Source organism: Dryobates pubescens, chromosome 9, assembly GCF_014839835.1.
Source record: "Dryobates pubescens isolate bDryPub1 chromosome 9, bDryPub1.pri, whole genome shotgun sequence".
NCBI classification, from domain to species: Eukaryota; Metazoa; Chordata; class Aves; order Piciformes; family Picidae; genus Dryobates; species Dryobates pubescens.
The window spans coordinates 43,721,829-43,741,213 of NC_071620.1; the positions used below are offsets into that span (position 1 = coordinate 43,721,829).

At 61.8% G+C, this 19,385-nt stretch overlaps 3 protein-coding genes across 3 annotated transcripts; all 3 read left to right on the forward strand.

Annotated features, from left to right (window-relative positions):
• Window positions 1-882: 882 nt before the first annotated feature.
• LOC104299597 (probable 2-ketogluconate reductase) lies at window positions 883-4,876 on the forward strand. The gene is made up of 5 exons (XM_009899774.2): window positions 883-1,267; window positions 2,288-2,459; window positions 3,313-3,491; window positions 3,611-3,707; window positions 4,509-4,876. Exons 1-5 carry the CDS (start codon window positions 886-888, stop codon window positions 4,663-4,665), a joined length of 987 nt encoding a protein of 328 aa, XP_009898076.1. The 5' UTR covers window positions 883-885; the 3' UTR covers window positions 4,666-4,876.
• A 1,882-nt stretch (window positions 4,877-6,758) lies between these two features.
• On the forward strand, window positions 6,759-10,702 carry LOC104299596 (glyoxylate/hydroxypyruvate reductase B). Its single transcript, XM_009899773.2, has 6 exons — window positions 6,759-6,870; window positions 7,077-7,461; window positions 8,254-8,425; window positions 9,426-9,604; window positions 10,034-10,130; window positions 10,429-10,702. The coding sequence occupies exons 2-6, from the start codon at window positions 7,080-7,082 to the stop codon at window positions 10,580-10,582; spliced, it is 984 nt and encodes a 327-aa protein (XP_009898075.2). The 5' UTR covers window positions 6,759-6,870; window positions 7,077-7,079; the 3' UTR covers window positions 10,583-10,702.
• An 898-nt stretch (window positions 10,703-11,600) lies between these two features.
• RBFA (ribosome binding factor A) lies at window positions 11,601-16,412 on the forward strand. Its single transcript, XM_054164355.1, has 7 exons — window positions 11,601-11,710; window positions 12,016-12,058; window positions 12,850-13,026; window positions 14,543-14,655; window positions 15,263-15,347; window positions 15,564-15,634; window positions 15,947-16,412. The coding sequence occupies exons 1-7, from the start codon at window positions 11,601-11,603 to the stop codon at window positions 16,320-16,322; spliced, it is 975 nt and encodes a 324-aa protein (XP_054020330.1). The 3' UTR covers window positions 16,323-16,412.
• The last annotated feature ends 2,973 nt before the right edge of the window (window positions 16,413-19,385 follow it).

Here is a 19,385-nt window from a genome sequence, read left to right on the forward strand (position 1 = left end):
CTGTGGCTGCTCTGTAGCCTGGGCTGGTCCCTGCAGGGCAGAGAGGTGATGGCACAGGAGGTGTGTGCAGGCCAGCACCCAGGCAGGCAGCTGCAGGTGCTGAGCTGCCAGGGAGACAGCCACAGGAGAGTCCCAGGCTGCAGCCCCTCAGCCCCTCGCTGCAGCCCCTCAGCCCCTCGCTGCAGCCCCTCAGCCCCTCGCTGCAGCCCCTCAGCCCCTCGCTGCAGCCCCTCAGCCCCTCGCTGCAGCCCCTCAGCCCCTCGCTGCAGCCCCTCAGCCCCTCGCTGCAGCCCTGCCCGAGGCTCCCAGGGGAAGTCAGCAGTGGCTGGAAGGAGCTGTGGGGAGTTAAAAAGCTGCCACCTCCCCCAGCCTCTGGGAACCCCCAGCCCGTGGCTAGAGGGTCCTGCACGGCTGCCCACCTTCGCCTTGGGGGGCAGAAAGTGTCCTCTCGGGCAGAGTGTTCATTAACCTCCGTGGCCTCAGGAGGCACTGGTGTCCTGCCAGGCTGCAAGCATCTCTGCCCTGAGGCCTTTAAAGATTAAGCTGGCAGCTCGAAGGTCACCGTGAGGCACTGTGGTGCCACGCAGCCGCTCTGAGCCACCTGGGGCTGGGCACTTGCAGGGTGAGGGCAGAGGAGACCTGCAGCAGGCTGCTGTGCTCTGGCACCGAGCAGCTGCCGAGGAGTGGCTGTGGAGCTGGTGGCAGTGAGGTAGCCCTGCAGGCCAGGAGGCACAGAGCTGGCTGAAGCTGAGCCCCTCTGTGCCCCCGAGGCTGCTGCTTCTCTGGCCTGCCCGCAGGGGTGGGCTGTGGGCTCTGCTGGCACGGCAGGAGGTGGCACTGCCCCTGCTGTGCGGGGACTGCAGCTCTGTCTTCTTCCTGCAGGTGATGGGAGGAGGAGAGCTGCCAGGGCTTCTGGTCAGTGCCATTGGCGGTGCCCATGGGGTCCTGCTCTCCCATGTGCCCCTCCTGAGGCAGCATTTCTCCCTTCTCACCATGGAGGAGCTGCTCCAGGACAGGGAGCACCTGAGTGGGAAGGTCCAAGCAATCTACCTGTGGTGGCACAGACCTGTGGTGGACCAGGAGCTGCTCCAGAGCCTGCCAAACCTGAGGGTGATTGCCAACTCCGGGGCGGGCATGGACCACCTGGACCTGGGCCTGGTGGCCAGCTTTGGGGTGAGGATGGCAAACGCTCCCCGGGCCGTGGCCAGCAGCACAGCCGATGCCGCCATGGCCCTGCTGCTGGCATCTGCCAGGAGGCTTGTGGAAGGTAACCTCCCTTCTCCTGGGGCTCCCAGGGCCCCACAGAGCTGCCCTGGCTGGGCAGGGGCGGTGGGCAGGTGGAGCAGGTAGTGTCCTCCTGTGCACCACTCTCAGCCCTCCCTGGCCTGCACTGCAGACCCAGAGCTCAGCTCCCACAGGTCACCAGCCTGGGCTGGGGGTCCCTGGGCAGGGGCTCCTCACACTCGGTTCCAATGCAGCCTTGGCAGCTGGGATCTGGGGGCTCAGGTAAAGGTGGCTGCAGGAGGTCCAGAGGAGCCCAGGCTGCGCTGTGCTCCTTGCCCATGACACCCTCACAGCCCTGCCTCCTGCAGCAGCACCTTCCCTGCCCGACTCTTGGCTGGGACAGGATGTGACAGGGCCAGGGACCAGCAGTGGGGGGTGCCAAAGCCCAGGTGATGGCTGCAGGCACAGGCTGGCAGGGGGAGGCAGCCAGGGAGCAGAGAAAGGCTCTGTACTGAAAGCTGGGGCTGGCAGAGCCGTGGGCATGTGCTGAGGGACTGGAATGGACTGGTGCAGAGCTGGGGCATTAGGGAGCAGGAAGGCAGCTGCCCCAGATCCTGCCAGGAGCTCCCTTTCCAGCCTCTCCCACCACTTGCATCCCCAAACAGCCCCAGCCTGGCTGGTCTGGGTGCCTGCTGCTTCAGTAGGAGCTGCTCCAGGCTGAGCCTCCGACATTCACCTGCCCGGGAGCTGCCAGCTGCCCCTGAGGCTTCGCAGCACCTCACAGCAGACTTGCCTGCCCCGGCGCCGCCTCCGCCTGCCCCGGCGCCGCCTCCGCCTGCCCCGAGAGGTTAAAGGGGACATCGATTCCTTGTTCCCATCTGCACGATCCAGCCTGGTGGCAGGGCAAGGCGGCAGCTCAGGTGCCCCAGGTCCCCAGGAGCCAGCGCTGGGCGCTGTGAGCACTGAGAGCCTGCAGCAACAGCAGCCCCAGCCCAGGCTCTCCTGGCTTGCTGCTCCGTGCTGGGAGCCATTCCTGCCTCCTGCTGCAGTGCTCTTCTTGCAGGCTGCCACCTTGCAGTGTCCCCAGGGCTGGAGTTCTCTGAGGCTGACATCCTGGGAGTTCAGGTCACTGGAGCTACCCTGGGCATCATTGGCATGGGCAGCATCGGGTACAAGATTGCCCTCAGAGCCAAGGCCTTTGAGATGAAGGTCTTGTACCACAACAGGACACGGAGGTAAAGCCTTGGCCCTGGCTGCAGCCCAGCCTCCCCTGAGACAGCCTGTGGCTGGTTGGCAAGGAATGGGGTCAGGGATACAGCAGGAAATGAAGGAGGAGGGCCAAGATGAAAGCCAGAGGAGAGAAAGAAGGGATGGCTGAAGGAGTCTGGGGAGGAACCACCTGGTGCTCAAACACTTGGAGACCTTCCTTGGGCTTCAGATCAGGAACTCCAAAGCTTACTGGCAGTGTGAAGAGAGAAACCAGCAACGTGCTGTGGTGGGAGGTGGGAGCCCATGGCAGGGCTTGGAACTGGGTGAGCTTGAAGGTCCCTTCCAACCCAAACCATTCTATGGTTCTATGATCTCCAAGGTCCCCTCCAACCCAAGCCTCTTCCTTTATCTCTGGTTTAGGGAGGGGATGCTCCAAGGCCATTCTCTTGCAGCAGGAGTAGGGCATTGCCCACTCCATGTCCTGTCCTTGCTGTCTGGCAGCTGGGTTTATTAAGGAGAAACAGCAGCTGGTCTCTTTCCTGGTGAACAGCTCCAGCTCCCAGCCTGTCTCTGCTTTGTGCTGAACACTTTGTCTCATGAAGTCTTGGGGCAGCAAGGGCCTGGCTCCAGCCATCAGAGCAGGGCAGGCTCCATGCAGGATGGACACCACTGGTGTGCTCAGGGCTCTCAGGGATGAGTTCTGCTGAGCCTGGTGAACACATCCCCTGCTGTGGGGCTGGACGCCTCGCAGAGGCACCTAAAGAGTCAGCTAAGACTCAGTTCTTTGCCACCTCCTTGCTGTGTGAGCGTCACAGTCAGCTGCCACCGCAGGAAGCTTTCCCGAGCCCTGCCCTGCAGCTGTGTTGGGTTTGCCCCCAGGAGCCGGCAGGAGGAGCAAGCCGTGGGAGCCACTTTCTGTGAGGAGATGGAGAGCCTGCTGCAGCAGGCAGACTTTGTGGTGCTGGTGGTGAGCCTGACCCCTCAGACTCACAAACTGATCGGGAAGAGGGAGCTGGAGCTGATGAAGCCCACGGCCACGCTCATCAACATTAGCAGAGGTGCCAGCGGCAGCTGTGGGCAGCTGGGGGGCCCTGGGAGCCAGCTCTGGGCAGGCAGAGCCCCGGGGCTGCTCTCTTGGCTGCGGCAGTGCCACTCAGGGACACTTCTCCTGACCCAGGTGCAGTAGTGGACCAAGAGGCACTGGTGACAGCTCTGCAGAGTGGGGGCATCAGGGCTGCAGCCTTGGACGTCACCTCCCCGGAGCCACTGCCCAGGTTCTCCCTCCTGTCCCTCCTCAGCACCTAGGCCTGGGGCAGGGGGCTGGCAGGGGGGCGGCAGAGGCAGTCCCACCTGCTCCTGGTCTGGGAGCTGTGTAAAGGAGCCAGGAATGCCCTGGGATGCAGCCCAGATGATGTGTCTGATAACAGGCCCAGGGGCAGCCTGGCACCAGGAAACAGCAGGAGGGCCATTGTGTGCCCGGGGAGCAGGACAGCAGCACTTCACTTGCAGATTGCCCTGTCTGGAGGTGCAGCTGGCCTTGAACAGCTGTCAGCTGCCTGAGTCAGCCCTCCCCCCAGCCCTACTGCATTGCCCTGAGGCTTCCTGCCCACAGCAGATCTCCTGGGTGCAGAGGCAGCTCTGCCAGCCTGGTGCCTCACCCTGCTGACCTGCTGCATTTTGGCCTGGGAGGGCTTTGGTCTCCTTGAGTCCCTGCCCCAGGACCTCACTGTCCATTGTCTGAGCTGCATACCTACAGCTCAGGCCTTGGTGTAGGGTCCCTGTGCCAGGAGGGCTCAAGCTTCTGTCCTGACAGTTCACATCCCTGCCTGGTGGCAAGAGGGCACAGCATCAACTCTCAACATGCCCAACAGGGCTTGAGCACAGGTGGTCCCCTGGGAGGGCTGGGCCAGATGATCCCTGGGGGTCCCTTCCAGCCTGGCATCCTGTGACTGTGTGGATGAAAAAGTGATGCTGAGCTAGCCTTGTCTTTGAGTACTTGGAGCAGCCAAAGCAGGACTCCTGTAACTGGGTGGGCAGCAGCAGGTGACTCTGCTCTCTGTTCCCTTTCCTTGCAGGGACCATGCACTGCTGAGGCTAAAGAATGTCATTGTCACACCTCACCTGGGCAGCAAAACAGACCAGGCCACCCTCATGATCACAGAGGAAGCAGTGCAGAACATCCTGGCAGCTCTTCATGGGCTGCCCATGCCCAGTGAAGTGCTCCCCAGCTGATGTGCCACAGCTCTCCTCTTTGAGTCTCTTCCCTCCAGCTCTGAAGGATTTTGTTCTCCTGTCTCACTCCCCTGGGCACAGGTCCCACACATCAATAAAAAGCAGCTTTGGCATTTTCATTTCCTTGCAGGTGCTGGAGGATTCCATCACTGCCAGTCACAGCTGCCTGCAGGCAGGCTTTAGGCTGCTGATTGCCAAGTGCCCCCCAGCTAGTGCCTAGAAAATGTCACTTCAGATTCCACAGCTGGCTTGGTGCCTGCTCTGTCAGCTGCCCAAGCTGCCAAAGGAAGCTCCTGCCTGCAAGTGCTTTGCTGACTTTCTTCTGTCTCCTCTTAAACCAGCTCCTGGGACATGAAATATTGAGGCCCAAGTCAGGCTTTGGAAGCATTGCCAGAGCCTTCCTTTGAAGCAGGCTGGAGGTTAGCAGGAAAGTGTGAAGCCTGTCAGGAGGTGAAGCTTCTCTAGCTGCTGGCTCTCTGCTGCCAGAGTTCTCTGCACTCTGCCTCCAGCCAGTCAACTTTGCGCCCCCCGAGCCTCCAGCACCATTCTGTAACTTCCTGGGAACAGGAAGGTCTCCAGGAGCACAGCACTGGAATCCCACCCCAGGCACCCTCGTGGTGCCACTGCTTCAGGGCATTTGCACAGACCCTTGTGTTTGGAGCCAGACCTGTCAGGGAGCTCCACCTCTGAGAGGAGGAGCAGAGAACCATTGCTTGGGCAAAGTGTTCTGCTGCCGCAGCTGTGGTGGTGGAGCAAACCCAGCCCTGCGCTGGACCTGGCACCTCTGCTGCAGGCACTGACTCCAGAGCCACAGGAGGAAGGGCTCTGCCCGGGGTGCTCACCCCCTCACCAGCTTCGTGAGAGATGCTGTGCTGTGCTCCCTGGTGTCTCCATGCCAAAGGCAGATAACCCAACAGACAGGCCCCAGTGCTGTGCCCTTTGCTGTGCCCTGGTTACGGTGCCAGTCTGTGATCCTGGTAGCAAAGCTGCCCTAAGGTGGTGACAAAGCTGCCAGCTGGGACTTTCCTGCAGTCCCAGCGTCTTCACAGAGCCACTTCCCGTTCCTTCTTCCTGCAGAGGGCTGTCCCTGGCTGTCTCTTGCCCAAAGATACTCTTCCTATCACCACTTGCAGCCCCAGGGAGGTCAGCAGCTCCTGCGGCTCGGGGGAACCTGGCACCGGGGCTTCAGCAGCAGCCAGAGTGCCCAGGCTGCCCCGGGGGCAGAGCTCTGCCCGCTCCCGAGCCACGACATTCAGGCTGCACAAAGCAGCTCTGAAGCCTCCTGCATCCCTGCACACAGATTGTCTTGGCCCGAGCGTGTCCTGGGCTTTGGCTTTAAAGAGTTAACATCCCTTTGAGTGTTGGTTTTTGGCTCCTCTGGCTAGTTGCTCCTTCGCGTTGTTGGCCCAGGTGTGTCGATTCGAGACACAGAAGGGAAAGCGACCACCTTGTGCTTCCACAGCCGTTCTTCACCCTCGCTGCTGGCATGTGCTGGACCTGCTGCTTGCCCTCAGCCAGGGCGGCTCCTGCCTTCGGGAGGAGCTTTGCCCTCGTCCTTTGGTCCCGGGCCTGGTGCTGAGCTGAGCGGTAAGAGAACAGATCACCGATCGAGCCTGAGCTGAGCAGTAAGTGAACAGATCACCGATGGATCACAGCCGCCCTGGGGGCAGTTAATCGCACTCGGGGCGGGGGTCAGCCTCTCAGGGGTCGCTGCTTTGCTTTGGGGAGGGAAATCCAGATCCGGCACGCAGCTCACTGAACCACTGCTTTAAAGTTTAACCCTCTGAGGCCCAAATCTGACGGAGGGCGCTCTGCTAGGTCACCACAGGCAGTGCCACACCTCGCCGTGCAGGCGCTGCGGTGCTCAGCCTGCTGTGCAGTTAGCTCAGGCTGTGTCACACTTTAGCCGCTGTGCAGGCGCTGCAGGACGGGCTCGGCGCTCAGCCTGCCTGCCCCAGCACATTCCAACGCGCTCGGCAGGACCCGGGCAGCCCAAGCCCTCAGGACGCCGCTTTGGGCGGCTCCGCTCCGCCCTCGGCGCTGCCGGAGACCCGGGGCGAGTGAGGGGCCCGGGGAGCGGTTCTGCCCGGGCGCGCCGTCGCGGCTCCTCCGCCCCTCGCAGCCCGGTGCCGACAGCAGGGCTGAGCCTTGCCGGAACCAGCGAAGGGCAGAGCTGCGAGGACGTGGAGCGGGACAGCTGCCGAGGTAAGGCTGTGCCGTGGCACAGCCCCGGAGCGCCGGGGCGGCCAGCGGCCGCGTTCGGGCTTTGCCAGCCCAGCCCGGCGCTTTCCCCCGCCACAGCTTCACCACTGTGAGTGACTCCGTGGGGTGGCCATTCCACCCCTGCTTTGGAGGCAGGTGCCACGGGTGGTGTTAGGACATGTCCCTGTGGTTCCTTGTGGCTTTTGCAGGGCATGGAGGGTCCGGGGCTGCCTGTCGTGCTCATTGACCACCTCGGAGGGGTGCAGGGGGTGTATGAAGACCACACTGAATTCCTGCAGAAACATTTTCATCTCATCACCATGGAAGAGTTTCTCGAGAACAAGGAGGACCTTGCCCCAAAGATCAGAGCTGTTTATCAGTGGTGCCAGAAACCAGTTGTGAACGAGGAGCTGCTCCAGAGCCTGCCTAACCTGTCGATCGTGGCAAGTGCTGGCGTGGGGATAGATCACCTGGACCTGAAGCTCATTTCCAGCTATAGTGTGAAGGTGTCCAACACTCCCTCCGTGGTTTCCACTGACACTGCAGACCTGGGGATAGCTTTGATGCTGGCATCTTCCAGGAGGATCGTGGAAGGTAAGAGCCTCAGTCTGTCTCTTGGCTCCTCAGCACCTGCAGCTGGGACGTTCTGTGCTGATGCAAAGCTCAGAGGCACAGGAGACCTCTGCAGCAACGCAGATGTGCTCCTGCAGGCAGCCCTGACTCTGGGCCCCTTTTCCCTCAGCCCAGGGCTACTCTGCCCCTGTTGGCTGCTGGCTGGCTTCTCAGGCTGTGATGAAAGGAGGTTAACAGGAGGTGTTTCCAGGAGGCTCCACGCCTGTCCTTGCCAAGCTGGCGAGCGTCTGAGTCATGAGGAGCAAGCTGCCCAGGGGTCTGCCCACTGTGCCCTGTGCCAGTGTTGGTGCATCTGCAGGACGGCTGGGAGCCATTTCTTGGCCTCACTGAAGGCCTTGGTGACTCAACTGACTCACCAGCGGCACCCTGCAGTATTTACAGGGCAGGTGCCACCTGTGGCACTGCCAGCTGCTCCAGCCCTGCTGTGTAAGAGGCTGTGTGGCAGAGCTGCATCTCAGTGGAGCAGGCACCTGGGGGGTGATGGGCAGGAGTTTGGGGCACACCAGAGGGAGGCTGCTGCTTGCCCTTGCTTTGCCCCAGAGAGGGGCTGCTGGTTTCCATCCCAAGCAAGAGGCCCCTGCCAGGTTGCACACTGCAGCAGGGACACTGCCAGGTGGCACACAGCAGCAGGGACACGGGCCTTGCTCTCTGCTCCTGCAAAGCTTCAGCCTTGTCCTAGGAGCAGTGCAGGCAGAGCAGCTGGGGCCAGCACAGCCTCTCTGTGACCCTTCTCTCCTTTCCTCCCTCCCCAAGGCCACCAGATTGCAGTCTCCCCACACACACAGCACTTCCCCACTGACTGGCTGGGCACTGAAGTTTCTGGGGCAACCCTGGGCATCGTGGGCATGGGTACCATTGGCTACAAAGTGGCCCAGAGAGCCAAAGCCTTTGAGATGAAGATTCTGTACCACAGCAGAAAGCAGAGGTAAGGCTGGGGGCAGCTGGGGGCAGCTCCTGTTGAACTTCATTTGCCCCTTTTAGTGCCAAGCTGACCTCCTCTCCACAGCAGGAGAGCACAACCTGCTCTCCTCACTGCCATGGCTCAGTCCTGTGCCAGAGAGCAGCTAGTGCCAGCCTGTGGCCAGGCTCACCCCAAAGTCCAGATCCTCAGGGGAGCTCATGGTGAAGACTTGATGGGGTGCTTGGTGCCACGGGTTAGTTGTTTGGGTGGTGTTGGATTGGTTGAGGGGTTGGACGCGGTGATCTTGAAGGTCTCTTCCAACCTGGTTTGTTCTATGTATTCTATATAAAAGGGAGGGTGGAGGCCGGGCTGGGGCTGTCACTGAGGTGAGGCAGAGACACAGGCAGAGGGCTGACACAGAGCCAGGGCTGCCAGCCCAGCTGCTGCCTTGAGATGAGCTCTGAGTGCCCTCCACACAGCCTGGACTCCCACCAGCCCTATCCCAGCCTTCTGGGAGTGTCCAGTGGGACATGTTCCAGCCTTGTCCTGGCAGGGAGGGGGTGCACAGTGTGGGGTGCAGCAGGGTGGGGTGAACCAGGATGGGGTGCAGCAGCTGTGGCTTCAGGGATCAAGCAGGCTGCTGCTGACAGCAGTTTCTGCCCTGCCTTGTGAGTTTCCTCAGGGGGGTTGACTTCTCCCAGGGAAGGATTTTGTGTCACACCTGCCCTGCTCTTGGGCTGGCAAAGCCCCTTGCAGCCAGGAGCTGTGCCAGGGGTGCCCTCACTCATCCCTGATGCAGCCAGGAGCTGTGCCAGGGGTGCCCTCACTCATCCCTGAGGCTGATTTCTCACCCTCCACCCTGCAGGCTGCAGTGCAGGGCACTTGGTGCTGCTCAGCTCAGCTTTTCTGCTCAGTCCCAGCCAGCTGCTCTGCACTGCTGAGCCAAGGAGACAGCTGAGGAGCCTTTTCTCTGGAGGGGGTTTGAGCAGCTTCTTGCTTGTTTGATTTTGGGTTTTCCCCTCAGAAACAAGGAAGAAGAAGGAACTGTTGGAGCCATTTACTGCAAGAAGATTGATGATTTACTGCAGCAGTCAGACTTTGTGCTGCTCTCTGTGAACCTGACCCCGCAGACACAGAAGCTGATTGGGAGGAGGGAGCTGGAGCTGATGAAGCCAACAGCTACCCTCATCAACATCAGCAGAGGTAGGGCACCGAGCAAACAGCACTGGGTCCTGGGCAAGCCCAGCCCCAGGGGGTGTCCAGCACTGCAGAGTGCTTCCTGAGTTCTCTGCTTGCAAGGTTGTTGAGGTGTGCACAGCCACAGCTCAGGGACAGTGAAGCCTCTCTGTGGCTCTGAAGCCTGCGTGGCCTGGGACTGTTCCAGGCCCCTGCAGAGCTGTGCAATCTCCTGTTGCTGAGCTCTGCCACCGTGCTATGTGCTGCTGCTCCTCCAGCTCCTCACCCTCCAGCTCGCTGCACACAGGCAGCCTCCCTCCTCCCGCTTCCCCACAGCCTCTCTGCTGCCACCTCTGCTTCTGGAGCACCACCAGCCCTGCTGCTCCCTCCCCACCGTGCCCAGAGGAGGGGGAGGGAACAGTGCAGAGTAATAAAGGCCTCCTTGCTGTGCCCCAGGTCTGGTGGTGGATCAGGATGCTCTGGTGGAAGCCCTGCAGAACAGAGTTATCAAGGCAGCAGCTCTGGATGTGACATACCCTGAGCCCTTGCCCAGGTAGGATGAGGATCTGAATGAGCTGAGTAAGTGTGGAGCAAGGTCTGAGCTTCTGGCAGCATCCCATGGGAACATGGAGCATGTGCACTGCTGCCAGCAGGCCCTCACCCTTCCCTCCTAGCCCAGCAGAGCTCACCCCGGGGCGTTTGGCCCTGCCAGCCGGGCAGCAGTGGGAGCTTGTTGGAGCTGGCCTGGGCCAGGCTGTTGCTTTTCACTTGTAATGATTTGCCTCTCTCTTCAGGGGAGAGAGCTGAGTGCTCTGTGGGTGACTGGCTCTGTGTTTCTGCCCCTTCCCCAGGGATCACCCTCTGCTGAGGCTGGAGAATGTGCTGCTGACTCCCCACATTGGCAGTGCCACGGGGCAGACGCGGCGCCGGATGATGGAGGGCATGGTGGAGAGCATCCGGGCAGGGCTGGCAGGGCTGCCCGTCCCTAACCAGGTGCTGCCCTGAAGAGGCCTGCCCTGGCTCTTGGGGCCATCAGTGGCCGTCCTGGTGCCAGGGGGCAGGCATTTGGTGTGCCCCATACAGGTAAAATGGACACTGCATGGCCTGCAAGCATTTGAGTAACCACTGGTGGAAAACAGCAATGTTTTGTCATCAGGTTCAGTAAAGAGCTCAGGGGTCTTGCCTGGGTGTGATTTCTGTCACACAGAGTCGTTTTGGCTGGAAAAGTCCTCTAGGATCGTTGAGTCCACCCCTTCTCTGACTCTGCCAAGGCTGGGGCTGAGCCATGGCCCTCATCTCTGCCTCTTGGAATCACCTCCAGAGCTGGAGATTCAACCCCCCCGGGCAGCCTGTGCTGCTCTTTAGGAGCCCTTTCCGTGAAGAAGCTTCTGTCCAGCCTCACCCTCCCCTGGCACAATTCCAGGGCATTTCCTCTCCTGTCACCTGAGACTGGGCAGCAGAGCCCAACCCCAGCTCACTGCAGCCTCCTCTCAGGGAGCTGCAGAGGGCAATGAGGTCTCCCTCAGCCTCCTCCAGGCTGAACATCCCCAGCCCTGTTCCCCAGACCCTTCCCTGGCTTGGTTGCCCTACTCTGGACCTGCTCCAGCTCTTCAGTGTCCTTCTTGGCGTGAAGGGCCCAAAACTGGCCCCAACACTCAAGATGTGGCCTCACCAGTGCCCAGTCCAGGGGCACCATCACCTCCCTGCTCCTGCTCTCCACCCCATCGCTGCTCCAGGCCAGGATGCTGGTGGCCGCCTTGGCACAGGGTTGCCCAGGGGTGGAGGCTCCATCCCTGAAGACATCCTGGGTGCGGCTTGAGGTGCTCCGGCTGGGCCGCCAGGGGGAGCCAGGGGGAGCCAGGGGGAGCCGGCAGCGCCGAGAGCTCCAGGCCTCCGGACCGCCAGGGGGAGCCAGGGGGAGCTGCGGGCCGGCTGCGGACCGTGGCCGGCAGTGCCGAGAGCTCCAGGCCTCCGGGCCGCCAGGGGGAGCTGCGGGCGGGCTGCGGTCCGCGGCGGCGGCAGCATGTGGCGGTGGCGGGCGGCCGCGCTGCCGCGCTGGGCCCGGGCGCTGCGCAGCTCCGCCGCTCTGGGCGGCTCCAGGAACCTGCTGAAGAAAATGCTGCGCAAGAAGAAGTGGGTGCGGGGCCGGTGCGGGGGCGCGGGGCGGGCGGGGAGAGGGGCGCCGAGGGTCAGGGGCGCCGAGGGTCGGCGCTGCCGTGTCCCGCGGGCACGGGGGAGCGGTGCCCGCCCCGGGAGCTCCCTGCGAGCGGCACCCCCGGTGCCCGCGGGGCTGTGGCCAGGGGCCGCAGCCTTGTGCCGATCGCCGCGGGGCCGCCGGGGTTGTGCTTCCCGCGCCCGGCCCCGGGCGGCCGCGCACGGGGGCGGGGAAGGCGCTCGGCGGCCGCGGTCAAGCTGTTTTCCTTCCCTTTCTCCCAAAGGAAGAAGCTCTGGTACGACAGCCCTACCCTGGGGTCCAGAATGGTGAGTGCCAGCTGCCGCCTTCTCTGCCGGCAGGGACGAGCCTGCCCTGGAGCTCGGTGCCACTGGGACGTGCCAGGGACGCTGCCCGGAGGAGCTCCCCGCGGACACCTCCTCTCCAGGCTGGGCTGCCCTCTGTGCCAGCGCTCCCCTGCACTCTTGAGCCCACAGCAGAGGGCTGGTCCCCAGGAAAACTTCTCGCTACCCTCTGTAGAGAGCAGTTTCTGTGTGTGCTCTGCAGCTCACAGCTGCTGCACCTGAGCAGTCTTCAGCTCTACTATCCTGATTAATTTAGAGATTGAAGGATCGTTGTAAATTATGGAGTCTGTTCTTGGATGTGCAGCACTGAGAGTCTATGTTTGGGTCGAGAAATCAATCTATCTTACAAGGCAAGGAAAATCTAACAAGGCAAGAGAAAAGTGTTCACCAGAATAATTTCTCCAGTGGAAGCAGAAGGGGAAAGGACTAAAAGTCTCTAAGGAGTCTGTGGAGGTGTCAAGCTAATGGTTTGTAGCGGTGACTCTCCATCTGTATGCAGTGTCTAAGGTGACGTGTCTCTGCTGCTGCACGGCAGCAAACAGCTGCAGAGCTTGCACAGAGTGCTGGAGAGATGAGAAAGCTGGGCTGGGACACAGGAGGGGCAGGGGGGGTATGAGGGGAGAAGTTCTCTATGGGAACACCCAGGAGGTCAGGGGGTGAAGTGGCTTTGCAGGAGCAGGCTCAGCAGGGGGCACAGGATTCCACGGAACACTTTCTAGCAGTGTGGTGATTTGGGCTCTTGGTTTGTGTTCAAGATGCTCAAACCGACCGAGGTGGCCTGCCCGCCGCAGGGTGAGCAGAGGAGAGCCAGGAAAGAAGACAGCATCCGCTGCAGGGTCCTGAACAGCCTGATTCACAAGGCCCTGACAGACATGATGACCACCTGTGAGATCAGCCAGGAGCTCTATGACCTCCAGCTGGACATCTGCAAGGTGAGTGCCCAGGCTGCAGGGCGTGCTGAGCCGCGGCTCCAGGGTGTGCCAAGGGGCAGCTCTGGCTGCTGGGATGTGTGCAGGAGTTTGCTGCATCGCTCCTGCTGTGGCAGGGCTCTGGCTTCACCTTGCTCCTGCTGTGCCTGGCTCAGCAGAGGTTTGCCAGCGCAGCCTGGGCTGGCTCTGGTGAGTCTCCTGGCGTGACTGGGTTTTGCTGCTGCTCCCTGCCCTGCCTTCCCAGAGCAGGAGCCTCTTCCTGCTCACATAAAGGCATCTTTCCAAGGGTCTTTTCTTCCTGCAGCTGTGAGAGCTGATGGCTCCTTGTGTCCCTCACCAGCATTGTTACACTGGCAGACAGAAGTGGGCCATGAGCTTACTGCAAAACAGAGGCAAGCCTAAGGAAATGGCACTGGCAGACAGGGGTCCAGGAGGGACTGGAATCTGTGCCCAGCTGTGGCTGCTGTTGTGGTAGCTCCTGCATTAGGAAGGGAAGGTGAAGCTTTGCTCTGGGAACAGGCTCCACAGCCTTGTTTGTGGTCTGTAGTTGTTGCTGTTGGGATTCAGTGACAGCAGTGACTGGCTCAGAAGCCTGGTGGACTCAGCCTGGTTGTTGGGTAGAAGCGTGAGAAAGGAATTGCAGCAGGTGGCTGCCTCCATGACAAGGCATCTGATGGAAGTGGATGCTTTTGGCAGCTGAGTGAATTCATTCTGCCTGCAGGCTGGTGATGAAAACTGTGAGGGCAAGAGGGACCTCTTGGCTCTGTTTGTGCCTTCCCCTGAGCACTTTGCTTTCTCCTCTCTCTTCTTGCTGCCTCCTTTGGCTGAGCAGAGCATTTGAAACCTGCTGAGTGGACTCCGTGGTGAAACCTGCTCTCTAGGGTGCTGCTGAATGTCAGGGATGGCAGCAGGAGAAGTCTCTGAGAATCCAGTCTGTGTTTCATCTCCCAGGGATGCTGCCAGTCTCTTTCCCGTGCTTCAGCCCCTGCACACACCTTCAGCTGCATGCAGCACAGCCGTGGCTTTGGTCTGCTGCTGAGCTGCAGCTGCGGGCACGGGAGGTGCCCAGCAGGCTCTGGGGCTGGAGACATTCTTGCATCACAGTGGTGTTTCTGTCACCATCAGACCAAAGCTGGCTGACAGCAAGCCAGGCAGTGTGTCACAGGTCCCAGCTCCAGAAGTCACTCGGGGCTGGGCTGGGCTGCAGCAGCTTTGTGCTGACTAAACGCAGCACTTGCAGCAGCTCTGAGGGGGGGCAGGCTGCTCCTCTGCTTCATCTCAGTGAAGGGGACAGCAGGCAGTGACCTAACAAATGGATAAAAGTCCTTTCGGGCACTGAATGTCAGCTTTGGTTTGTTCTGAAGCCCAAAGGCAGCCTGGAGCGGCTGTGCCTGGGAGCAGAGGTGCCAGGAGAGGTCCTCCTAAGCATTTGCACCTCCAGCTTGGTGCCCTGTTGCTCAGTGGGAGGCTTTGTGTTGTGTGTGGATGGGGTTTTAAGGAAGCATTTTCCCTTCTGCAGGTGTCCCTGGCCTCCAACTTCTCAGCCTGCCGCATCTACTGGAACCCTGCAGCCACCACGCAGGAGGAGAGCTACGTTGAGAGGGTCCTGCAGAAGAGTGCCCCCCGCATACGGTACTGCTGTGGGGCACACTCCACACAGCCACTCACCCTCTGCTGTCTCTCCCTCTTTCTTTGGCACAGCCTCTGCTTCCAGCCAGTCCATTGGAGGGCAGCTCTCCACTCATGGGGAAGGTGGCATGGAAGCAGTTCCTGTGCCCCTGCTTTCCTAGGCTCCAGCCAGGGCTGCCTTCTGCTCCCCACAGCTTCCACACCTGCAGAAGGAGTGCTGGAGATGGGGGGAGCCCTGCTGGTCCTTCCTGCAGCTAGCACCTAGGACTGGTGTGGCCCTGCTGTGAGAACTCTGTCCCGCACTGCTCTCAGCCCTGCAGGGGTTGTGAGGAAGCCAGGGGACGTGGGGAGAGCGCTGTACATGCAGGAGCCCCAGCTGGCACCGTGGGTGCTCTGGGGTTTGCAGCTAGCAGCATCGTGGGGGACATTCAGAGCAGGGATTCTGCAGTGTTCCTTGCTTGATGCTGACCATATGGGGACCCACCAGGGTGAAGCTCTGCAAACCACATCCTGGTGTCTGCAGTGCTGCTGGAGTGAGTGTCCCAGCGTGGAGCTGCCCTGGGGGAGCTGCACCGCTGCCCACCTGCTGACCACTGTGTTTTCTTGCCAGGTACCTCCTGACCAGCCGGCAGATCGTGGGCAACATGCCCCCAGTGGTGTTTGTGAAGGACAGGGAAGGTGCAGCTGTGAGAGAGGTAACTGCAGTTTGTGATTTGGTGTGCAGAGCCCAGAAGATGCAGACAAGGTGGCCTGGAATGCTGCAGGGCTCAGGAGAGCACTGACTTAGCTGCTCCACCCATCTGCATCAGAAAGCTCTCTGCCTGCACCCCCTGCTCCTCCTGCTCCAAGCTGGGTAGCAGTTTGCTGCTCCTTGTGAGCAAAGTGTGAGCAGTGTCTTCACATGTCCACAGGTTGAGGAGTTACTCTCAGTTGCTGACTTTGGACCTCCACAGGAAGAAACATTGCCTCAGGATGAGTCTAGGTGGGTTTTTGAATCAGGATCTGACAAGTGTCTGTTTTCATCTCTGTTAGCTATCTTAAACTGGGTATGGAAGGAAGAAGTTCTTCAGGATGAGGCTGGGGAGACTGGCACAGGCTGCCCAGGGGGGCTGTGGCTGCCTCCTCTCTGGATGTGTTCCAGGCCAGGCTGGATGAGGCCTGGCGTAACCTGGGCTGGTGGGAGGTGTCCCTGCCCATGGCAGGGACTTGGAGGAGATGATCTCTCAGGTCCTTTCCAACCCAGATCATTTATGAATCTATGAATATTTGCTCACAGCCTTTCTTTGCCCCCCAGGGAGCTGCTGTCCTCAGCAGCTCAGCCTGCAGAGCCTCCCCTGCGCCCCAGTCTCTTCGGTATTGATCACGCAGCGCTCCATAAGCAGATCATGGACTACAAGAGGCTGAAGGTGTCCAGAGAGGCGGGGGGCAGTGCCTGGACAGAGGAGCAGAAGCAGCAGCTGAGCAGGGTGCAGAAGCAAAGGAAGAAGCAGCCATCAGGGGAGCCTCCTGATGATGACCTCACCCCGCAGCAGTACCTGCGGGGCAGGCAGGAGGCTGAGCACTGCGACGACACCGGACTGGCTGCGGACTGTGAGCAGGAGGATGACCTGCAGGAGGAGGCAGAGGAGCTGGGCAAAGCTCTGGGCCAGCCTGCTGACAAACTGCCCTGAAGAGGCCACTCCTGCTGTGGAGGGGAGGCTGCCAAGAGCAGAACCTCCAGCGAGATCCTGAAGGGTCTGTTTGTGCAGCCTGTGGGCAGGGCTGTGACCACAGGGTGTGCAGGGACCCAGCAGAGCTGCTGCAGGCATCCTGGGGGCAGCTGCAGGGCTCTGAACCACGGAGCAGGATGTGATGCCACAGTGCTCAGAGTGCAGCACCGGGACTGGACTGCAGCCAGTGAGGGAGTGGAAGTTCTGTGCCTGTGCCAAGGTCAAATGTGGGCTTAGGGGGTTGGGTTTGTTTTGAGTGGTCTGGGTAAAAGCAGTCCCAAAGTGCTGGTGTCTGTCGTGGGAAGGTCAGGAGGGAACAGGGAAGCAGAGCACTGGCAGCGGGGTGCCAGGAGCAGCCAGCAGTGCAGGGTGGCCGCTCGGTCGTGGGGGCAGCTCTTTCACAGGCAGGTTTCAGCTCCCTGCAATTGTGGCCAATAAAGGCAAAACTGAAGTGAAGTTGGTTTAATATTCTGGGTTGCAGTTGTGTGAGGGGAGCTGAGAGCAGAGGAGTGCTCAGCTGCTGGGCAGGAGTGGGCAAGGCATTGACCATGGCTGAAGGGAAGCATGAAAACCTCAAAGGTGGGGGAAAAAAGCAGGGAGGAACACCCCAGGAGGTGCTGGAGATGAGGAGAGGGAAGGGGAAACGCCTCAGGAGTGAGAACGATCCTGATCCAAGTGAGCAAAACCAGCATGGAAAGATGAGAGGCTGTGAGGCCATGAGGGGCTGAAGCTCCAGGGGAAGGCAAAGGCCAGGCCAGGGAAAGGCTTTCTGCCCGGCATGGGGGATGGAGGCTCCCTGGGCTGCTGGGGAGCCACCGGAGGGCCCAGTGGGGACGGGATCGTAGGGATCACCTACTCCAACCTCCCTGCAGGGACTTCTCTCCAGCACAGGCCTCACCCAGCCTGGCCTTGGAGCCAGGAGAAGACTAAAAGTTGTCCGAGGGAGCAGGCAGGGGATGCCAGGAGCAGGCCTCAGTGTGCCAAGGATAGTGGCATGGCCCCTGGCAGCCTGACTGCAGCGCCCCTCCTGCCCCGTCTGCAACAGCTGTGCTGAGTACTCCGCATGTAGGCATCTAGGGGAGGGAGTAAGAGCTGTGCTGGCCACTGGGCCTGGCAGCAGCACCAAGGTGAGCCATGCATGGAGGTGCCAGCTGAGGTCTCCTCCAATGGGCACCATGGCTGCCAGGTGTCGCCTGGAGCTCTCCTCCAATGGGCACCATGGCTGCCAGGTCTTGCTGGAGCTCTCCTCCAATAGGCACCATGGCTGCCAGGTGTCGCCTTGAGGTCTCCTCCAATGGGCACCATGGCTGCCAGGTGTCAACTGGGAGTCTCCTCCAATGGGCACCATGGCTGCCAGGTCTTGCCTGGAGCTCTCCTCCAATGGGCACCATGGCTGCCAGGTGTCGCCTGGAGCTCCTCCAATGGGCACCATGGCTGCCAGGTCTTGCCTCCTCCTATTAGCTGGTGCAAGTGGGCGGTGCCTCCACCCAACATCCTGCCAATCAGAGTGCCCTGATGCTGGTCACATGGTGGCCTCACGTGATGGGTGATACCACAAGCTCCTCCCCTTGCAGGTGACGTCATGGCCCCAGCTGCTGCGGGGTCCCCGAGGGGCCTGGGCAGGGGCAGGTGCCAGGGCTCAGGTGGGCATCACAGGGACCCCTCCTACCGCGCCCCGCCCCCGGCCCGCCCAGCTCCTGCCGGCAGCCAATGGGAGCCTTGGCCCTAGTCTCTTCCCATTGGTGGACTGCTCGGCATGCAAATGAGCGCCAACGTCACTTCCGGGGATAAATCGAGCGCCATTTTCTCTTTCTAGCCCTGGACGAGGAGTAAGCGGAGGCCGCGGGGCGGCCGCGGGGCTGCGGGGCCGGCGTGCGGGGGTGAGCCCAGGCCGGCCGCGGGCTCGGCGATGCTGCCGCCGGCGGCGTCCTCGCGGGGCGCGGCCCGAGCGGGCGGCAGGCGGCGGAGGAGGGGCCGCGGGCGGGGCGGGGCGGGCGCGGAGGGGCGGCGGCGGCTGGGCCGGGCCGGAGCGGCGGCCGGCGGAGGCGGAGGCTGCGGCGCGGGCGGCGGCGGCAGCGGCGCGCCCCCTGCGGCCCGGCCGGGTAGGTGCAGCCGGCGGCGCCGGCAGGCGGCCCGGGGCGCGGCGAAGCGGCGGCCGTCGAGGAGCGGCGGCGTCGGTGCCGGAGCCCCGTCCCGCCCGGCGGCTCCCGGGCTGCTCGGGGCGCTCGCCGCGCTGCCCTCGGGGCTAGCTGGGCCGCGCCGGTGCTCGCTGTGGCCGCCGGTGTTGGAGAAGCGCTCTCGCCGGAGCGGTGCCCCCGGAGGCGCCCCGTGGCCTGGCCCGGGGGCGATGCCTCTGCCGCCGCCGGGCGGAGGAGCGGCTCCGGGCTTGCCCGGGGCGGGAGCAGAGCTCCTAGTGAGGCGCTCGGCAAGGCAGGCTGCTGGCCCGCAGTGCCGATTTCCATCGATACCGAAGCGATCGATTCTCCCAGGAGCCGGCTCCGCGGACGGCCCCGGAGCCCGTGGGTGAAGAGTCCTGGTGGGACCCCGCAGGGGCCGTGCAGGAGGAGCACAAAGCTGTGGGTGATAAGCAGGGTGATGGATAACGGAGGCAGAAGCCGTGCCCTGCAGACCCTCGGAGCCTTTTGGAGATGCTCTGCTGGAGGGCGAGGAGCAGGGAGCTCTTTGTGTCCTGGTTGTCCGTGGGGTAGCACAGAAGCTCGTTAACCCCTGCCGCACCAGCTGGCAGCCTGTGCCGGCACAGCGAGGAAGAGCTGAGCAGCAGCTCGCTCCTGGCAGCTCCAGCACTGCCTCTCTGCCACGCACGGGATTTCTTTCAAGCACCACGAGCATATCTCAAGCCCTAATTTGAAGCGTTAAGTACTCACAAAGACTGACTCTTGGGATCCCCAGCCTGAGCTCTCCCCTAGAGGTGTTGCTGTTCTTTTAAGTGAACTTCCCGTTTAGCTTTGGAGCAGGGAAGGATTTCTCAGAGCCATGTTTGGAGAAGCTGGCTGTGGTAAGCCT

What these genes read in the sequence shown, in the direction of transcription:
- LOC104299597 (XM_009899774.2), top strand. Translation starts at nt 886, where the DNA reads ATGGGAGGAGGAGAGCTGCCAGGGCTTCTGGTCAGTGCCATTGGCGGT. An exon ending in TGCCAGGAGGCTTGTGGAAG is followed by an intron (nt 1,268 to 2,287) that starts GTAACCTCCCTT and finishes CTCTTCTTGCAG; the next exon opens with GCTGCCACCTTGCAGTGTCC. An exon ending in TCCCCGGAGCCACTGCCCAG is followed by an intron (nt 3,708 to 4,508) that starts GTTCTCCCTCCT and finishes CTTTCCTTGCAG; the next exon opens with GGACCATGCACTGCTGAGGC.
- LOC104299596 (XM_009899773.2), top strand. Translation starts at nt 7,080, where the DNA reads ATGGAGGGTCCGGGGCTGCCTGTCGTGCTCATTGACCACCTCGGAGGG. An exon ending in TACCACAGCAGAAAGCAGAG is followed by an intron (nt 8,426 to 9,425) that starts GTAAGGCTGGGG and finishes TTTTCCCCTCAG; the next exon opens with AAACAAGGAAGAAGAAGGAA. An exon ending in CCTCATCAACATCAGCAGAG is followed by an intron (nt 9,605 to 10,033) that starts GTAGGGCACCGA and finishes GCTGTGCCCCAG; the next exon opens with GTCTGGTGGTGGATCAGGAT.
- RBFA (XM_054164355.1), top strand. Translation starts at nt 11,601, where the DNA reads ATGTGGCGGTGGCGGGCGGCCGCGCTGCCGCGCTGGGCCCGGGCGCTG. An exon ending in CTACCCTGGGGTCCAGAATG is followed by an intron (nt 12,059 to 12,849) that starts GTGAGTGCCAGC and finishes TTTGTGTTCAAG; the next exon opens with ATGCTCAAACCGACCGAGGT. An exon ending in AAGGTGCAGCTGTGAGAGAG is followed by an intron (nt 15,348 to 15,563) that starts GTAACTGCAGTT and finishes ACATGTCCACAG; the next exon opens with GTTGAGGAGTTACTCTCAGT.